At 39.2% G+C, this 14914-nt stretch overlaps 1 protein-coding gene across 11 annotated transcripts in view; it reads left to right on the forward strand.

Moving 5' to 3' along the window:
• ATP8B4 (ATPase phospholipid transporting 8B4 (putative)) overlaps nt 1-14914 on the forward strand; it is a 216324-nt gene that overhangs the window by 34424 nt on the left and 166986 nt on the right. For 10 of the 11 annotated variants that reach the window (XR_011528524.1, XM_070580607.1, XM_008534847.2 and 7 more), the window contains one exon: nt 4998-5056. Coding sequence is in view for 9 of the 11 variants with exons in the window: in XM_070580607.1 (XP_070436708.1) it covers nt 4998-5056 (59 nt within the window). In the remaining 2 variants the exon portion in view is untranslated. Of the gene's footprint in view, nt 1-4997; nt 5057-11481; nt 11758-14914 lie in introns of those variants that run through there. The other variant, XM_070580647.1, reaches the window with a different exon arrangement.

Consider the following 14914-nt stretch of genomic DNA (forward strand, 5'->3'; position numbering starts at 1 on the left):
AGCAGATTCGGTGTCTGGTGAGAGCCTGCTTTCTTGTTCATAGATAGCTACAGTAGTACCCCCAATCTGTGGGGGACACATCTAAGACCCCCAGTGGATACCTCAAACCGCGGATAGTACTGAAACCCTATATATACTGTTTTTCCTATACATACATACCTATGATAAAGTTTAACTTATATATTAGGCATAGTAAGAGATTAACAACAATAACTAATAATAAAATAGAACAATTATAAAAATGTACTGTAATAAAAGTTACTGTAGATCTTAGCAAACTCAGCATGTGATTTTTCTTTCCTTATTAAGTTGTGAACTTTCATCTTTTCACTTAAAGGAAGCACTTTACAGCTTCCCTGGCATATGCGAATTTCCAGCATCGCTACGCTTGTTTTTTGGGGCCATTATGAAGTAAAATAAGGGCTACTTGAACACCACCACTGTCATACCGTGGCGCTCCATCTGATAGCTGAGATGGCTACGAAGTGACTAGTGGGGGTAGCATCTACAGAGTGGATATGCTGGACAAAGCGGTGATTCACAACCCGGCTGGAAGGAGTGGGATGGTGTGAGATTTCATCACACTACTCGGAACAGTGAACAATTTAAAACTTATGAGTTGTTTACTTCTGGAATTTTCCATATAATACTTTGGACTGTGGTTGACCGCAGGTAACTGAAACTGGGGAAAGTGAAACCATGGACAAGGGGGACTACTGTATCTTCTTGCGGTGTCCTCACATGATGGAAGGGGCAGGGGAGCTCTGTGGCGCCTCTTTTATAAGGGTACTAAGACCATTCATTTGGCCTCCACCCTCATGCCCTAATCATCTCCAAAGGCCCCCAAATACCATCACATTGGGAATTGAGTTTCAACATAGGAATTTTGGAGGGACATAAACATTCAGTTTATAGCACTGTAGTTAGTCAGGCAGTCTGGCGAATCCCACAACTGCCTCCATAAGGCAGGGTTTACTAGCGCCTTAGTCTGCTGTAGCTGACGTGGAAGCTTCAGAGCCATTTCTCTCTTAGGCCTGAACACCACCCTTGGTTTTCTTCACAGGCATGTTGCCTACTCTCTTTAGTGGGCAAGGGAGGGGTATATGGGAGGGCTCACCTGGCTCAATTGTTATTTGATTATTCTGGTGATGATTTAAAACTAAAGTGATCAGCCAATTTATCTTCTAAACCAGGACACTTTTGAGACTGAAAGGGGATCCTATTAATTATTTTGCCAAGACAATAGGCATAAACTGGAACTGTCACCCTGTCTATAACACGTTCTCAACCTTTGTATTTATTGACTGAATTTGGAGCTTCTGTGGGGTTCCACTGGGAAGACTGCTCTTCTAATTCTTTTGGCTAGAATTATTCATATGGTTTTTTTTTTTTGGTCAAATTGATCCCATCTGATATCTGTTTTTATTTTCTAGACTTTCTTTAAAATTTATGAACCTCTGTTAGCCCCCACTCTTGTTTTCCGGCACTGTTCTGTTTTTATTCTTTTTAAAAAACATGTTTTCTGTCCTTTCAGTAGGACCTGAGAGGGAAGGGAGTCAGAAGGACATACTCAGTTTGCTCTCTTGAGCTATAAGCTCTTTTACTCCACTTTAAACGTTGCTGGCTTACTACTTTATACTTTATACGTGATGTGTATCACTTTACTGGAAGCAGTCAAATTCAGTGATAACAATTGTGCAGGAGGCAGCTCACCCTGGGAAATCATGAACTCCCTTGGTGAGTACTTTCCTTTCATTGCTCTCACATCTGGAGGGCTCTCACGATGCCTACGAAATATTGAGCATTAAATCATTGAACCTCCGAGCAATTCTCAATGGGAGTTGTTTATGGAGGATTCATTTTCCCTTCCTTTTCTTGAGGGATATGACTTATTGCCAAGAGGGGTTTGCACTCCCCCACACGCTGTCATAGCACGTGGAAAAATGTCAGTTCCTGCAAAGACAGTTCAGGGCTTCACATCATCCGGTTAAAGGCAGAGAACAGTAGGGATTTAGAACCGAAGCCAGAATTTTGCAGAGCTTAGTGAAGGGATGGAAAACCTTCCACTAGAATTAATCCATGAAGACTCAGTTGGGAAAGATAGTAGTTACTGGAAGTACAAAGCAAAGATTAAGATTTAATAATAAGGATTTAGAAGCGAAAAGGACTCCCTGGCTCTAATAAGGTCTCATGGGACAAGAGCAATGTGGACAGAAGAGGATCCAAACTTTCCTCGCACGGAAACTACTACTTCGGTTTCTTTGGAAAAGGGCTATTCTCAGTTCTGGGGGAGAGTGGTTACATGAAGATGCTGGACAGGAGTCAAGATTCTGGTGTTTGGACTGAGTAAAATTAGGTACAGAACTATAGAATTCTGCTCTTGGATGTGCTTCATATAAAAGTGAAATTTAAAAATGATCATCTGAATGTATATGATCTAAAATAAAATGAATTAGTATACAAATTAGCATATTTGATTTTTGATTTACAGCTAAAGTTAATCTACAAGTTATATCCAGATGCCAGTGAGCCAGGTTAATCTTTGCCATGCAGAAGAGAGCCCTCCATGCTCACCTTCCCAATAATATCCCTTGTTTTCCTGTTAGCAGTTTTACTGTGCCTGGGTTAACATAGAGGTGTATAAACAAATTATTCAGCATTTCAACTTTTAAGTTCCCTCGCCCTCCAAAATTCCATTTTCGGCTTTGACATTTTTGCTCTTTGTTGGGGAATCAGCAAGAAAGAGAGGATGGTGCTTTTGTAGCCAGGATTTGAAATGTTTCTTTCAGGGGATGATTGGTTGAGAGGTTGCTTTCTGGTGGGTTCTGGATTTCAGAGTTATACATGTTAGGGGCAAGCCCACTCAGGTGTTGTCAGCTGTGGACATCAGTCCAATATTGTTCTTATCAGCAATTGGGTGGAAAACAGGAATAATTGCAGAGAACTGATGTTATTAGATGGGTAAGAAGGAAGCTGTGTAAGTGGAGGTCAAGCAGACAAAACGCTCTACAAATGGTAGAAACCCAACCATAACCAAGGCAGGTGCTGTTTGTCGGGAGCAGTCCTCAGATGACCTTCATACTTGAAAGTTGAGCCACAGGGGCTATAGAGACTTTTAGATTCCTCTTGGATTTTTGGGAAAAAGTAGTCAGTTCTTATAATCATGGTGCCTGGCATATAGAGGGCCGGTGATTAAATACGTTTCTTTCTTTCTTCCCTCTCTCTTCATCAGCCTCATCTTTCTCATCTCCCTTCTACTTACAGCTCTTCTCTTTGCTTTCCTCTTGCTCTTCCTTCCCCCATCTCTAATATGTGCCTCCAAGTTATTTTCCAGCCTCCAGTCTCTTTTATCTCTGTGGTTGTATGTCCCTTTTCTAAACTCAGCCTCTTGCTACCATCCCTATACTTTTTACCACCTGTCACTTACCCAAATGGAGAACTGTGGGATCAAGGGAATCCCAGGGGAGATGGTCTAGTCACTTACCATGAGAGTCCAACGTTGACATCTGGTGGTTACTTTGCTGATCTTCTTCCCTTAGCTTTCACTATTTTATTCCCTTTGTCAACTGGATTCAGTAAACAGAGAGCAAGAACTTGCTGCCCTTACTACAGAAACATGCTCTGCTGGTGTTTCTGGGGCACTGTCTTTTTTGCCATCTGCAAATTTTAATTTTTGCACTATCATAATCTTTGAGTTTGTCATCCTTTTATTTTCTTATTTGTACTGGTGTTTGCATTTGCTTCCAGAAGACATTTTATTTTTTTTTGCTTCCAGCTGAGGGCAGGTCTCAGTTTCCTGATGATGTGGAGTTCCTCTCAATATGCCTGGATTGTTTAGAAATATTGCCTTTGGCTCTGTGACCATGAGGTCAATGACCTTACTGGCCACTTCAGTATGGTTTTGTTTGGCTATGTTATAGTTTGTGACTTTCTATCCACCCCCACCCCCCTAAAAAATAATTCCTTCCCAGGGTGGCATTTGACTTCTAGCAGCTCCTTCTCCTTTAGGAACTATAGTAGTCCCCCCTTATCTGCAGTTTTGCTTTCTGCGGTTCCAGTTACCTGCAATCAACAGCTGTCCAAAAATATTAAATGGAAAATTCCAGAAATAAACAATTCATAAGTTTTAAATTGCCCACTGTTATGAGTAGCATGATGAAATCTCATGCTGTCTCGCTCCGTCCTGCCCTGGACGTGAATCATCCTTTTGTCCAGTGTATCCACACTGCATACGATACCCAACTGTTAGTCACTTAGTAGCTATCTTGGTTATCAGATTGACTGTCGTGGTATCGCAGTGCTTGAGTTCAAGTAACCTTTATTTGCTTCGTAATGGCCCCAAAGGGCAAGAGGAGTGATGCTGGCAATTCAGATATCCAAAGAGGAGCCTCCTCTTTAAGTGAAAAGTTGAAAGTTCTCAACCTAGTAAGGAATGAAGAAAATTTGTATGCTGAGGTTGCGAAGATCTGTAGTAATTTTTATTGCAGTATATTGTTATAATTGTTCTAGTTTATTTTATTATTAGTTATTCTTGTTAATCTCTTACTGTGCCTAATTTATAAGTTAAACTTTATCATAGGTATATATGTATAGGAAAAACAGTATATATAGGGTTTTGGTACTATCCGTGGTTTTAGGTATCCACTGGGGGTTTTGGAACGTATTTCCCATGGATAAGGGGGGACTATTGTACTTGAAGTTAAGAGAAAGTGTCTTTATGGAGCTGAAGGGATATAGAAATTGGGGACACATAATGTTTTGCTTTATGGCTGGCATCAGAAAGACAATAAGAAACTTTTCAGCTTTCCATTTTGGCACTTTCCAACACACGTTCCGACATTTAGGCTGGAAAAGACCAATGCCCTTCAAATTTCAAAGGAAAGAATTCTTGCAACCTTGGTGACAATCAGAGTAACCTAAGTGATGTTAGTTTAATGAGTTATATGTTTCTTTGAGTTGAAAATTTAATTTCATACCTAATTTCTCCTTCTCTTTAGAAGTGGAACGGAAAGTGAAAGCCAATGACCGTGAATATAATGAAAAGTTCCAGTACGCAGTGAGTAAAACACACAGCACACACATGCTGGGGTCGGTCTTACCTTAAAGACAGTAAGATTAATGGCTTCTAGAGCTTTGTGACTTCACTAAAAACTTTCTTTATTGGCCCATTTTAAGAGCAAGGTGCCATATGTTTCCATATATACAGATTTTAGTAATGTTTATACACTTATTTCTCTCCTGCACTAAGAGTGGTTGGTATGCTTACTAGTATGGGAAGAAAATGAAATATCTTCTTTCTCAAGAATTGATGTTTCATTCACTTTGGTGCCTATTTGGGCACTAGAACACATAGGAATAGTGTGAAAACGGGCCTCTATGGTAGTACTTGGTGATAGAAGTGGTGATAGTGGCTGATGGGTGATGAATGGCATTCGAGGGATTTTCTCTAAGCAACTCAGGCTGAATGTGGAAAAGTATATAGAGGAGAAAGTTCCCAGGTCCTGGATGATTGTATTTATCAAGTGAGCAGTGAGAATCATTAGTTAAAACGTGCGGGCTTTAATCTTGTACTGAATTACATTTTTAAAAGATGAGTTTTTTTTTTTACATAAGAAATATTTATTGAGTGTCTACTAAGTAACTGGTACCATTCTAGGAACTTGGGATACGTTGGTGAACAACTTTGTGAGTTATATCATGAGGCCTCATAAAGATCTCATTTTTCTATGACTCAACCTAAATTGCTACGTGGAGTCTTTTATAAGCTCTAAGAAAGATAACTGGTCGAACTGATTCTGTAGGTGACATCTGGCCTATAAGACCGTTAGAAGATTGAGTGTACCAGCACACTTAATGAAAGAAAGTCTCAATTCAAAGAGGGGTTTGACGACTATTAAGGCATAGAATTGTGAGAGTTATGGGGCATGCTTTGGCAGTGTTCATCCAGGCACTAGAAAGATGAGAGAGAGTTTTGCCCAATGGGTGATGTTTAGCCTTTTGTTCTTATTGGCAGGTCTTTCCCATATATATGGAGATGGATGCAGTGGGCTATCATAGCTTGATACTATTAAATATTCAACAGAGGTAGCTAACAACTCCTCTTTTCTCATGCTATGTTAATCATGTAAACTTGTGACTATAATTTGATTTTCAACGTAAGGTTCCCTACAGAGAGTCAGTACGCTGTCTCTGTGACTGATTCCTCAATGTAAAATAATACAGTGGCACTCTGATTTTCTTCATCAGTCTTGTAAGCTTGGTTAAAGTAAGTCTGCTCTTGAGAGAAGGAATCGCTCTCGGGAGGCTGATGAACGTGCTTCTTAGCCTGAGAGCCAGAGGGACTATAATTCCCCACGGTGACTATTGCCACTCTGTGCAGCCTCCTGACGTCTAGTCATTTAGCCCCTCTGGTGATGACCAGACTTGGCCCCATGTCTTTCCTTTCTACAGCTACTCCTTAGCTATAGAGGATGACCTTTGAAAGCCTTGACCATCAAACCCCAAATAAGAGGAGTAGATATGTGTATATGTTAAGACCTTGGGGATAAAACAATAATAAGTCATCTACTATGTGGTAATTATGCATTTAAATACTTAGCTGCATTTACTTGTTTCCCAACCTGTAACAAGTATTTTCATTCTGGGAGTGATAGCTCGATAAGGAAGCTATATCCTATTTGCATTTTGTAAGATGATACAGTCTTTTCTGTTTACACTTATTTTTACGTTAACTATGAAATTTTTCAAACCTACAGAAAAGTATAGGAAACAAGATGACACCTGTGTGCACACCATCCAGATTGAATAGATGTTAACAATTTGCCACGATTGCTTCAGATCTTTCTTCCTTTTAAAAGTGATAGCATGCCAATGATACAGAGATAGCTTTCTGTTGAGCGTGCCTGATAGTGAACAAAAGCACACCGATGTGTGGCTGTGGCTGTTTTCTTTTGGGTTTCCTAAAAACGATAAGGCAGTAGAACAGTATTCCACAGCCACAGCAGATCGAATAAGGCAGCTTTGTCTCTGAGTTAAAACATATTAAGGAAAAAATGAAACCCATTATGGGCTGGCCAAATCAAGAATGACAACAAGCCTTGAGAAACAGAAGGTGCAGAGCAGAGATGGGCACAGGTATCCCAGGTCTAGTGACCAGTACTGTGGCTCAGAGCGTTGAGCCAGGCCCTCCTAGAAGGAGCATGGGTCCCTACTAGACCTGGCTGGTGGCGTCTTGATTTGGGAACTCTCAACAGGATGGCTGGTCATACACTGTACTGTGGGGCCATTCTCAGCCCTTGTCTATTTAGCTACAAATTGGGAATAATAAAAGTATTTATTTTATGGAGTTGTTGCAAGGATTGAAGTGGAATAACACCCAACGACTCTATGAGCTAGTCTATGTAGAGATGGGATTTGAAATTATATCTGACTTTAAGCCTTTTAAACCACTTCCTATATAGAATATCCTTTTAAGAAAGGCAGAATCCTGAGGTCTCTTGCTCAGTCTTGCCCAGCTTTAAAGGATATTACCCCAAATGGAAGTGGATTTAAAGAGACCCCCAAGAGATCACAGGGAGAATGCTTATAATACTTGAAGAAGTAATATTCCCACCTAAAGGCTGAAAAGAAAATGGGAATAAAGCAAAATTTATTATTAAAAAGATGAAAGGAGAAATGGTGAAGGCCCCTCAAATGTAGTGGAAAGAGTGTTTTGGGATAAGATAGACCATAGTTTGAATCCTTTTTCTCTCTCTTGCTTGCTAACTTGTGATCTTGATTTCTTTATTTCTCTGAGCATCAGTTATTTCATCTGCGAAATGGGGAATTTTCCTCACAGGATTGTCTACTAAAGGATGAAATGAGATAATTTATGTAAAATATCTGATAACAGTAAGACTAGCTAATATGTATTAGACGCTTACTATGTACTGAGCCCTGTGCTAAACCTTTTATATGGATTTTTCTCTTAAACCCTTGGCTGTGGGCAAGTACTCACAATGAATTTTAGATTCCCTGTAAAGCCCTGAATAAAGTAAGATATTGGTGATAATAATGTTAGGAAGATACTGAGAAATTGGCTAAAGTTGTAAAGTTTTTGCAAAAAGTATCGTGGCAAAAAAATGAGCAAATCTGAGATACTGAAGGTGTGGAAGTTGCTGACAAATTATGCAGATGATGCGATAGTAAAGAAGCAAATGCACCCAAAACAAGAAGACTGACAGTGTAAATGATTGCGGTAGTACAGACTGCCCCCGGCCCCGCCCCGCCATATAAGTCATATGGAAATGATAATAATTCAGTGAGATACTTATTGATTACCCTCTCTGTGCAAAGCATTTGATGAGTTCAGGAAATTTTGCTTATACTCTCAGCATGGATGTTGACAGATGCATGGTTAACAGGGATAACAGTAACAATGAAGTAGTGATGATAATAGTAATAGCTAACACACATATAGTGCTTGCCATATGAAAGGCATGGTTCTAAGCACTTGACTATATTAAACTTATTTAATCTCACAATGATTCTGCAAAGAGAGCGCTTTTATTATCTCACTTTTACAGACGAAAACACTGAGGCACAGAGATCTCACTTAAGTGCTTGCTCAAGGTCACACAGCTGGCCAATGGCTCCCATTCTTACAGTGGTGAGTCCAGCTTTGTACCAGGTGCTTTGTGCATATTGCTAATGTTCCACAAAACCCAGTGAGATGTACTGGGGCTTCATTTAGTCACTTGTCTAAGATCACACAGCTAATAGGTGGCAGAGTTAAATTGTACTTCAGATTGGCCAGATTCCAAAGCCTGTTTTTTCCATGATTCCAGGCTCCTCTTTTGACCAATACTGAAAAACAAACAACAAACAAACAAACAAAATCCCCAAATCTCTTCTCCTTCCCTCATATACTTACTGGTAAAGTTTTTATACTCTGCAGGCAAAGGCAGATAAAGGAGATACGAAATTTTACAAATATGAGGCTAAGAATGACCTTAAATCTTACCCTTAGCAGTTGTAAATGAGAACTTGGGAGAAAAATTTACACAAAGCTCAGATAAATGATGTGATCTCCACAAGCATTAAGCCTGGCCAAGCAAACTTTTCTCTTTGAAGGCTAAAGGGAGATATTTCAATACCTAGAGAACCTTAATTTATCAACAAAGCCTAAAGCTTCAAAGCACATTATAGGTCATAGCACAGGCTTCAAAAGTGATCAAAAGTGCTTTTAAGAGATAAAGGGCTTAGAATATAAACAAAAGACAAAGTTAATGATTCTAAGTGAAGTTAATTGGTAAATTAGACATGATATTGTAAAAACTGGAAGGTGGGAAACAAAATTACAAGAGGGATTTCTGAGTGCCCAGATGTGTAAAACAAAGTGGGACTGGAGAGTGGAGGGAGAGCGAGCCAAGTGGGAGAATTATTATTCTCATTAGAAAGGCGTTCGAAGTTTTCGTGGTTAATAATAGGAATGAATAATGGAAGTAATGAAAACAGTTGTTGTATTAAAATATATTGATGTTAAAAATGTTAGGAAAATGGTGAGAGCGAGCCAAACAGCCAGACTCATGATCCCTGCTAAAAGGAGTTCAAAGTGATGGTAGAAGCAGTGAAAACAGCTACAGTTGCATTAAAATTTGTTGATGTCAAAAACTGTCAGAAAAAGTGTTAGATTAATTATGGCTAATTCTGACTTGATTTGAAAATAAGGAAATGATGTTGGAAAACACTGGTTTTCCCTCTGGTTCAGATTCTCTCTCTTTCTCACATAGGCAAAGGTGTGCACTGTCCTCGTTCAATTTTCTTGATCTTAACAGAATTTGAGAAGGGAGATGAATTTATTTGTGTGACAAGAAAGTTATCCTGCCTCAAACTCAGAAACTTTAATAAAGCTGGACACTTTATATTTGAATGTTTTTCATGCACAAAGGTAGATGGGAAATTTCTAGAGGATTTTTTCCAAGAGTTGAATTATTGATCCCATTCTGGAAGTGCACATGCTTATATAAGTCAGTGAAAATTTAACCAAATAGTTTTGCATGCTTGTAAAGAAAGCCTTCCAACTAAAAATTATGATTCTAACACCTTAATTTATTCCTAGAATTTTAAAATGCCTTGTTGCTATCATGGTTGTTACATGGAATCTGTGGTTGCTCTCGTGGTTTTTGTGCTTGGTTGAACAATGACCATTTGGGTTTTTCAAAGAGTGTTCATTCAGTGTGACAAAATGGCCGACTCTCAGCCGTCAGTGCTACAAGGACATCACCAAGACTCCCTTCAACATGAAGCCCTTCCATTTGTCTCCTATCCGTTTAAATGGGGCTTTGTATGTTTCCGCAATCATTTCTCATTTCTCTTAACTTAGAATAAGTGGTTAAGTGTGGAGTAGAAAAATATGGTCCACCATCATTCTGAGTGTGTGAGCTTGGATGGTCACTGGATCTCTTTAGGCTCACATTATAGTAATGTGTCCATGTGTCTCTGAGACCAGACTGGTGTAACAGTAAAACTGCATGTTCCTGTGTATGTGGGTGAATCGATGATTCGTTGTCTCTTTTTTTACAGAAATAAAAATGATTTCCAACATTTAGTATATTCACAATATGCCTGCTCTATGCCTAGCAATCTGTGTGTGTTTGTTGACTTATTTGCTTTCCAAAGAGGATTTGAGGCAATGAACAAAAAGAATATAAAGCTCAAAGGGATGAAAATACATGAGGAAGCTGGAATGGGCAGAGGGGACCCCTAAATGTGTGCTAGAAGGCCCTATCTGCTGAGACTGGCAAGGTGTTGAGTGCTCCTGGGGTTATTAGGAAGAGGGTGTTGGGGCAGGCCCCGTGACTGAGTGGTTAAGTTTGTGCGCTCTGCTGCAGCAGCCCAGGGTTTCGCCGGTTCGGATCCTGGGTGTGGACATGGCACCGCTCATCAGGCCATGTTGAGGTGGTGTCCCACATGCCACAACTAGAAGGACCCACAACTAAAATATACAGCTATGTACTGGGGGGATTTAGGGAGAAAAAGCAGAAAAAAGAAAAGGAAGATTGGCAAAAGTTTTTAGCTCAGGTGCCAATCTTTAAAAAAAAGAAAAGAGTTTGAATATGAGGTAATAGACTCTCAGGAGCTGAGGAGTCACAAAGTGAAAAGGATTTTATTTGCCCTCCATATGAAATGGATTGGATATCCACAGGGAAATACCCAGATTCATACAGACTGTAACTTGGGTGGAGTTAAAGCCATAGTTTAGGGATATCCCTTGGAAGGAGATATTTAAAGCCGGGAGAAAAGTAGAACTTGTTAAGGAGGGGTAGCTGGACTATGGGGTGTCGGGGTGGAAACTCAGGGTTAGTTAGAGAGGAGGAGGGAGGGATCCCAGGAAGGAGCAGAGAGCAGCAAGGATCGAGGAGAACAAAGAGTAGACAGGGAAAGGAGCCTCTCAGGAAACAGGGTGGGTAACCACATCTGATGCCTGGTGCTCACGAGGTTAAGAACGGAGGAAAAACATGTTTAAATCAGAAGGAAGCACTTGGAGGACCTGAAGAAAGCAGTTTTATTTTTTGTTTTCAAAGTTGGGATTTGCAAGTCAGAGGGCAGGAAGAGAAACATACAAAAAGGAAGGTCGTGGGTACAGCCCACTCAATTAAGAGTCTGCAATAAAAGGGAGAGAAATAGTATAAGAGCTTTCAGACTCACTGAAATGAAGTAAAGCATTTTTGGATTCTCACATATTTTGGCTATCCAGGTATATAAAGCGATGGAAAGGTACAACTCTAAATATTTTCTCTGGGAGATACTTGGGATATCAACATGTTGGGACATATCCCATTGCTGCTTTAATTCCCAACCTGATGGAAAATTTGGGTTTCTCTTTCTTTTCTTCGTGAGCAGCATGGTTGCACTGCCAACATGCTGTAGAGGCTCATCAACAGGCCCAATAACCGGAGCAATTTATGCACCAACTGAAGAGGACAGATGATGACAAGCAGGGTGACACATTGGAATTAGTTGTGAAAAGTGCCAGTAACTTGTATTTGTTATGGGTTTCTGGTTGTTGATTGTTGCGTTTTTGTATTGGGGCGTTACCATAGTAACAGAGGCTTTTTAGCAAACATAGAAAATGCCTTCTGTTTTGCGTGCTGTTACTATCTGTGTAAATTATTCCACGTTCTATATGACAGAGGTTTTCATTTTTCCTTTATAAATAATTTACTCTCAGGAGAAAAGATAATTTTTGGACATCTCTCAGATACATTTTCATTCTGGCTTCAAGAGTTTAAAAGTATAAATATTTTATCTTTTTGACATCTGATTTATTTAAATAGTGTTATTCTTTAGCTAAGCATTTGTCCAATTCCTTGTTTCCTTAGTTTGGTTGATCTATTTTAATCTTTTATTTTAGCCTCTCAATTTCTCTTCTTAAATGCTCAAAAATGGCACATTAAGGTAGTTAGAGAATCCAGTTAAACTCTAAACCTCTGAAGTGTTTGTTATTTACCTGTTCCAAGCTAGAGATAATTTCAGCATCCTCATAAACTAGTTCCATTCCATTGGCTTTGTGAAGTAAATTTCAAGTAAAGCCACACAGATTTGGTTTATTTACTTATTTTACTTTCTTCCTTGCAATGATATGAAATTAAAAAGTTGACAGGCAATATGCAATTGGAATTAGCAGACTTAAGATAAGCCAATTTTGATGTTAGAATTTTGGAGCTCTGTTATAGCCTAACTATAGTGGAATAGATTTAAACTAAGACTGAGAAATGAAAACATAAAAACATGGAGCAGGAAGAAAAGCAACTTCCTGTGTGGAGACAGCTCTCCAATGCAGTTTCGTTTGTTGGCAAATGGTTTATGAAAGTAATCCATAAATCACCCACGTGGATAAAATTGGGCAAGTTCAGTAACAGTTGAGAAGTTAACGGAAAAACCACCAACCCCAGCGGTCTGAAAGTGGTTTTTAATCTTGTTTTGTAATTTTCTTTCCTGGACCAAAGAGTTTGGTTCTGTGAATCATATTAAAAGACGGTAACTATCATATTTTACATTTTGTAGTTGAAAGATTAATCAAATCATTCGTGTTAAAAATGTAGTCTCGAATTCATGCCCACTATTATAAAACCAGTGCTCAGATTGCTGTTGTATTTTATATCTGACTTTCTGTGCATTTTCTTACAAAAGTAAGCTATTTAGGCGTTAAAGTTAAACTTGAAGATACTTTAAAAATGGGCTTAGGCCATTGGTTAGGGGCTATATATATGTAGAAATGTATGTGTGTTGCATGTTGCATGAATGTGTGCATGTAGGTAAGGTTGTAGTTCTAAGAATGTGTGTACATCTTTGTAAGAATGTTCTGGCTTGAATAATGAGAGACTGTTCTTGGAGGAATTAAGCAGAAGACAGCAATCAGATTCTTGCATCTAGATTGGTGATCTAAATCTCTAGCTGCCGACGCCCTGTCTGGACATCTCTAGGAGCCCTAATGGTCTGGGATTTCACGTGCGCTCCTTGATTGTCAAGTTTGCTGTGCGTCAAAGTCCTGTCGTTACAGCTATGGCTGTCCAGGTGCAATCTAGACATGTTGCAGATGGTTACATCATTGTGCACCAACAGTCCAAAAGCGCAGGGAAGAAGAGTTATTTCATACAAAAGGAAAAACCTGACTGACTTCTCTGGTGCAGTAAGGAAGTTAGCTTAAGTTCATTGCAGAATCTCCGTGTAGAATTATCTTTTAAAGCTTTCCCATCCACTTTTCTCTGCAGAATTCTCATTGGCGACATATCCAGTCTGTGTTTATATCCCTCTAGAGGAGGGAAACTCACCAGTTCTGAAAACAGCCTTTTCTATCTTTGGATAGTTTTGATTATTAGAGAGTTTTTCCATCAGTTGAGCCAAATGGATCTTCTCTTGCTTTATTATCCATTGGTTTAGCTTTTCTCCTGAGCCCAAAGCAGAGCAAATGTGTCTCCTGTTTCTGTGACAACCCTTCTGATATTTGTATTTAAAATATCAAACTTGGGTTCACTCGGTAGACTAAAATCCAGAACAATCATCTCCAGTCACCTTTCTTCAGCTTTCCTATCACTTCTTAAATGGGTTGCTCCAAAGTCAAACAGAATATTCTAGAAGTTATTTGACCAGCTTGAAGTAGAAGAATTATTAATGCGGCCTGAGCTTGCACTAGCTTCTTCGTGATTGCTGACTCCTATTAATCTCATATTAATATCATTTTCATTGTTAATGACAAGAACTGAGTCACATTGACTCTGTATCTTGCTTATTATAGAACTTGGCACACGACAGGCACTTACTCTGTCATTAAACTATCCTTTTCATTATTGTGTCACATGTGGGCTTACTGAGCATGTCTTCTGCATCTTCATTGATATCTAATCCAATGGGCCAATTGAATCAGAAGCTCTAGAAGTGGAGTCCAGGCACTGGTATTTTTTTAAAGTTTTTCAGGTGATTCTAATGAGAAACCAGGATTAAGAATCATGATGTAAGTTATTAATTAAAATATTGAGCACAACACAGTTGACGACACAGCCATGTGCCTTATCACTAGATAGCTCCATAGAGGTTGCCATTGGGCCATTAATCATTACATCTTGTTGACTTCACTAGTTTCCAATTTCTATAATGAACTGTCTTTGCTACGAACCCAACTTTTGTTTAAATATGTTATATTATAGCTCTCTATTTTAATAAGTAGAAAGCCTTTCAAACAATCTATTGCAGAGCTGGTTTAGATGACTTCTATATGGAAGCAGAAGGATGGAATGAATAAGTGAACTTGGAAGATTCCTTCTCAAGTCATGGTTCTATGATTCTTGGAAACCACTTAGTCCCATGTTACGATATTTTAAACACTTTTGTAGGCCAAATGCCACAAAAACGCCATTGTTCTCAGCAAGACATT

Source organism: Equus przewalskii, chromosome 1 (genome assembly GCF_037783145.1).
Source record: "Equus przewalskii isolate Varuska chromosome 1, EquPr2, whole genome shotgun sequence".
Lineage (NCBI taxonomy): Eukaryota > Metazoa > Chordata > Mammalia > Perissodactyla > Equidae > Equus > Equus przewalskii.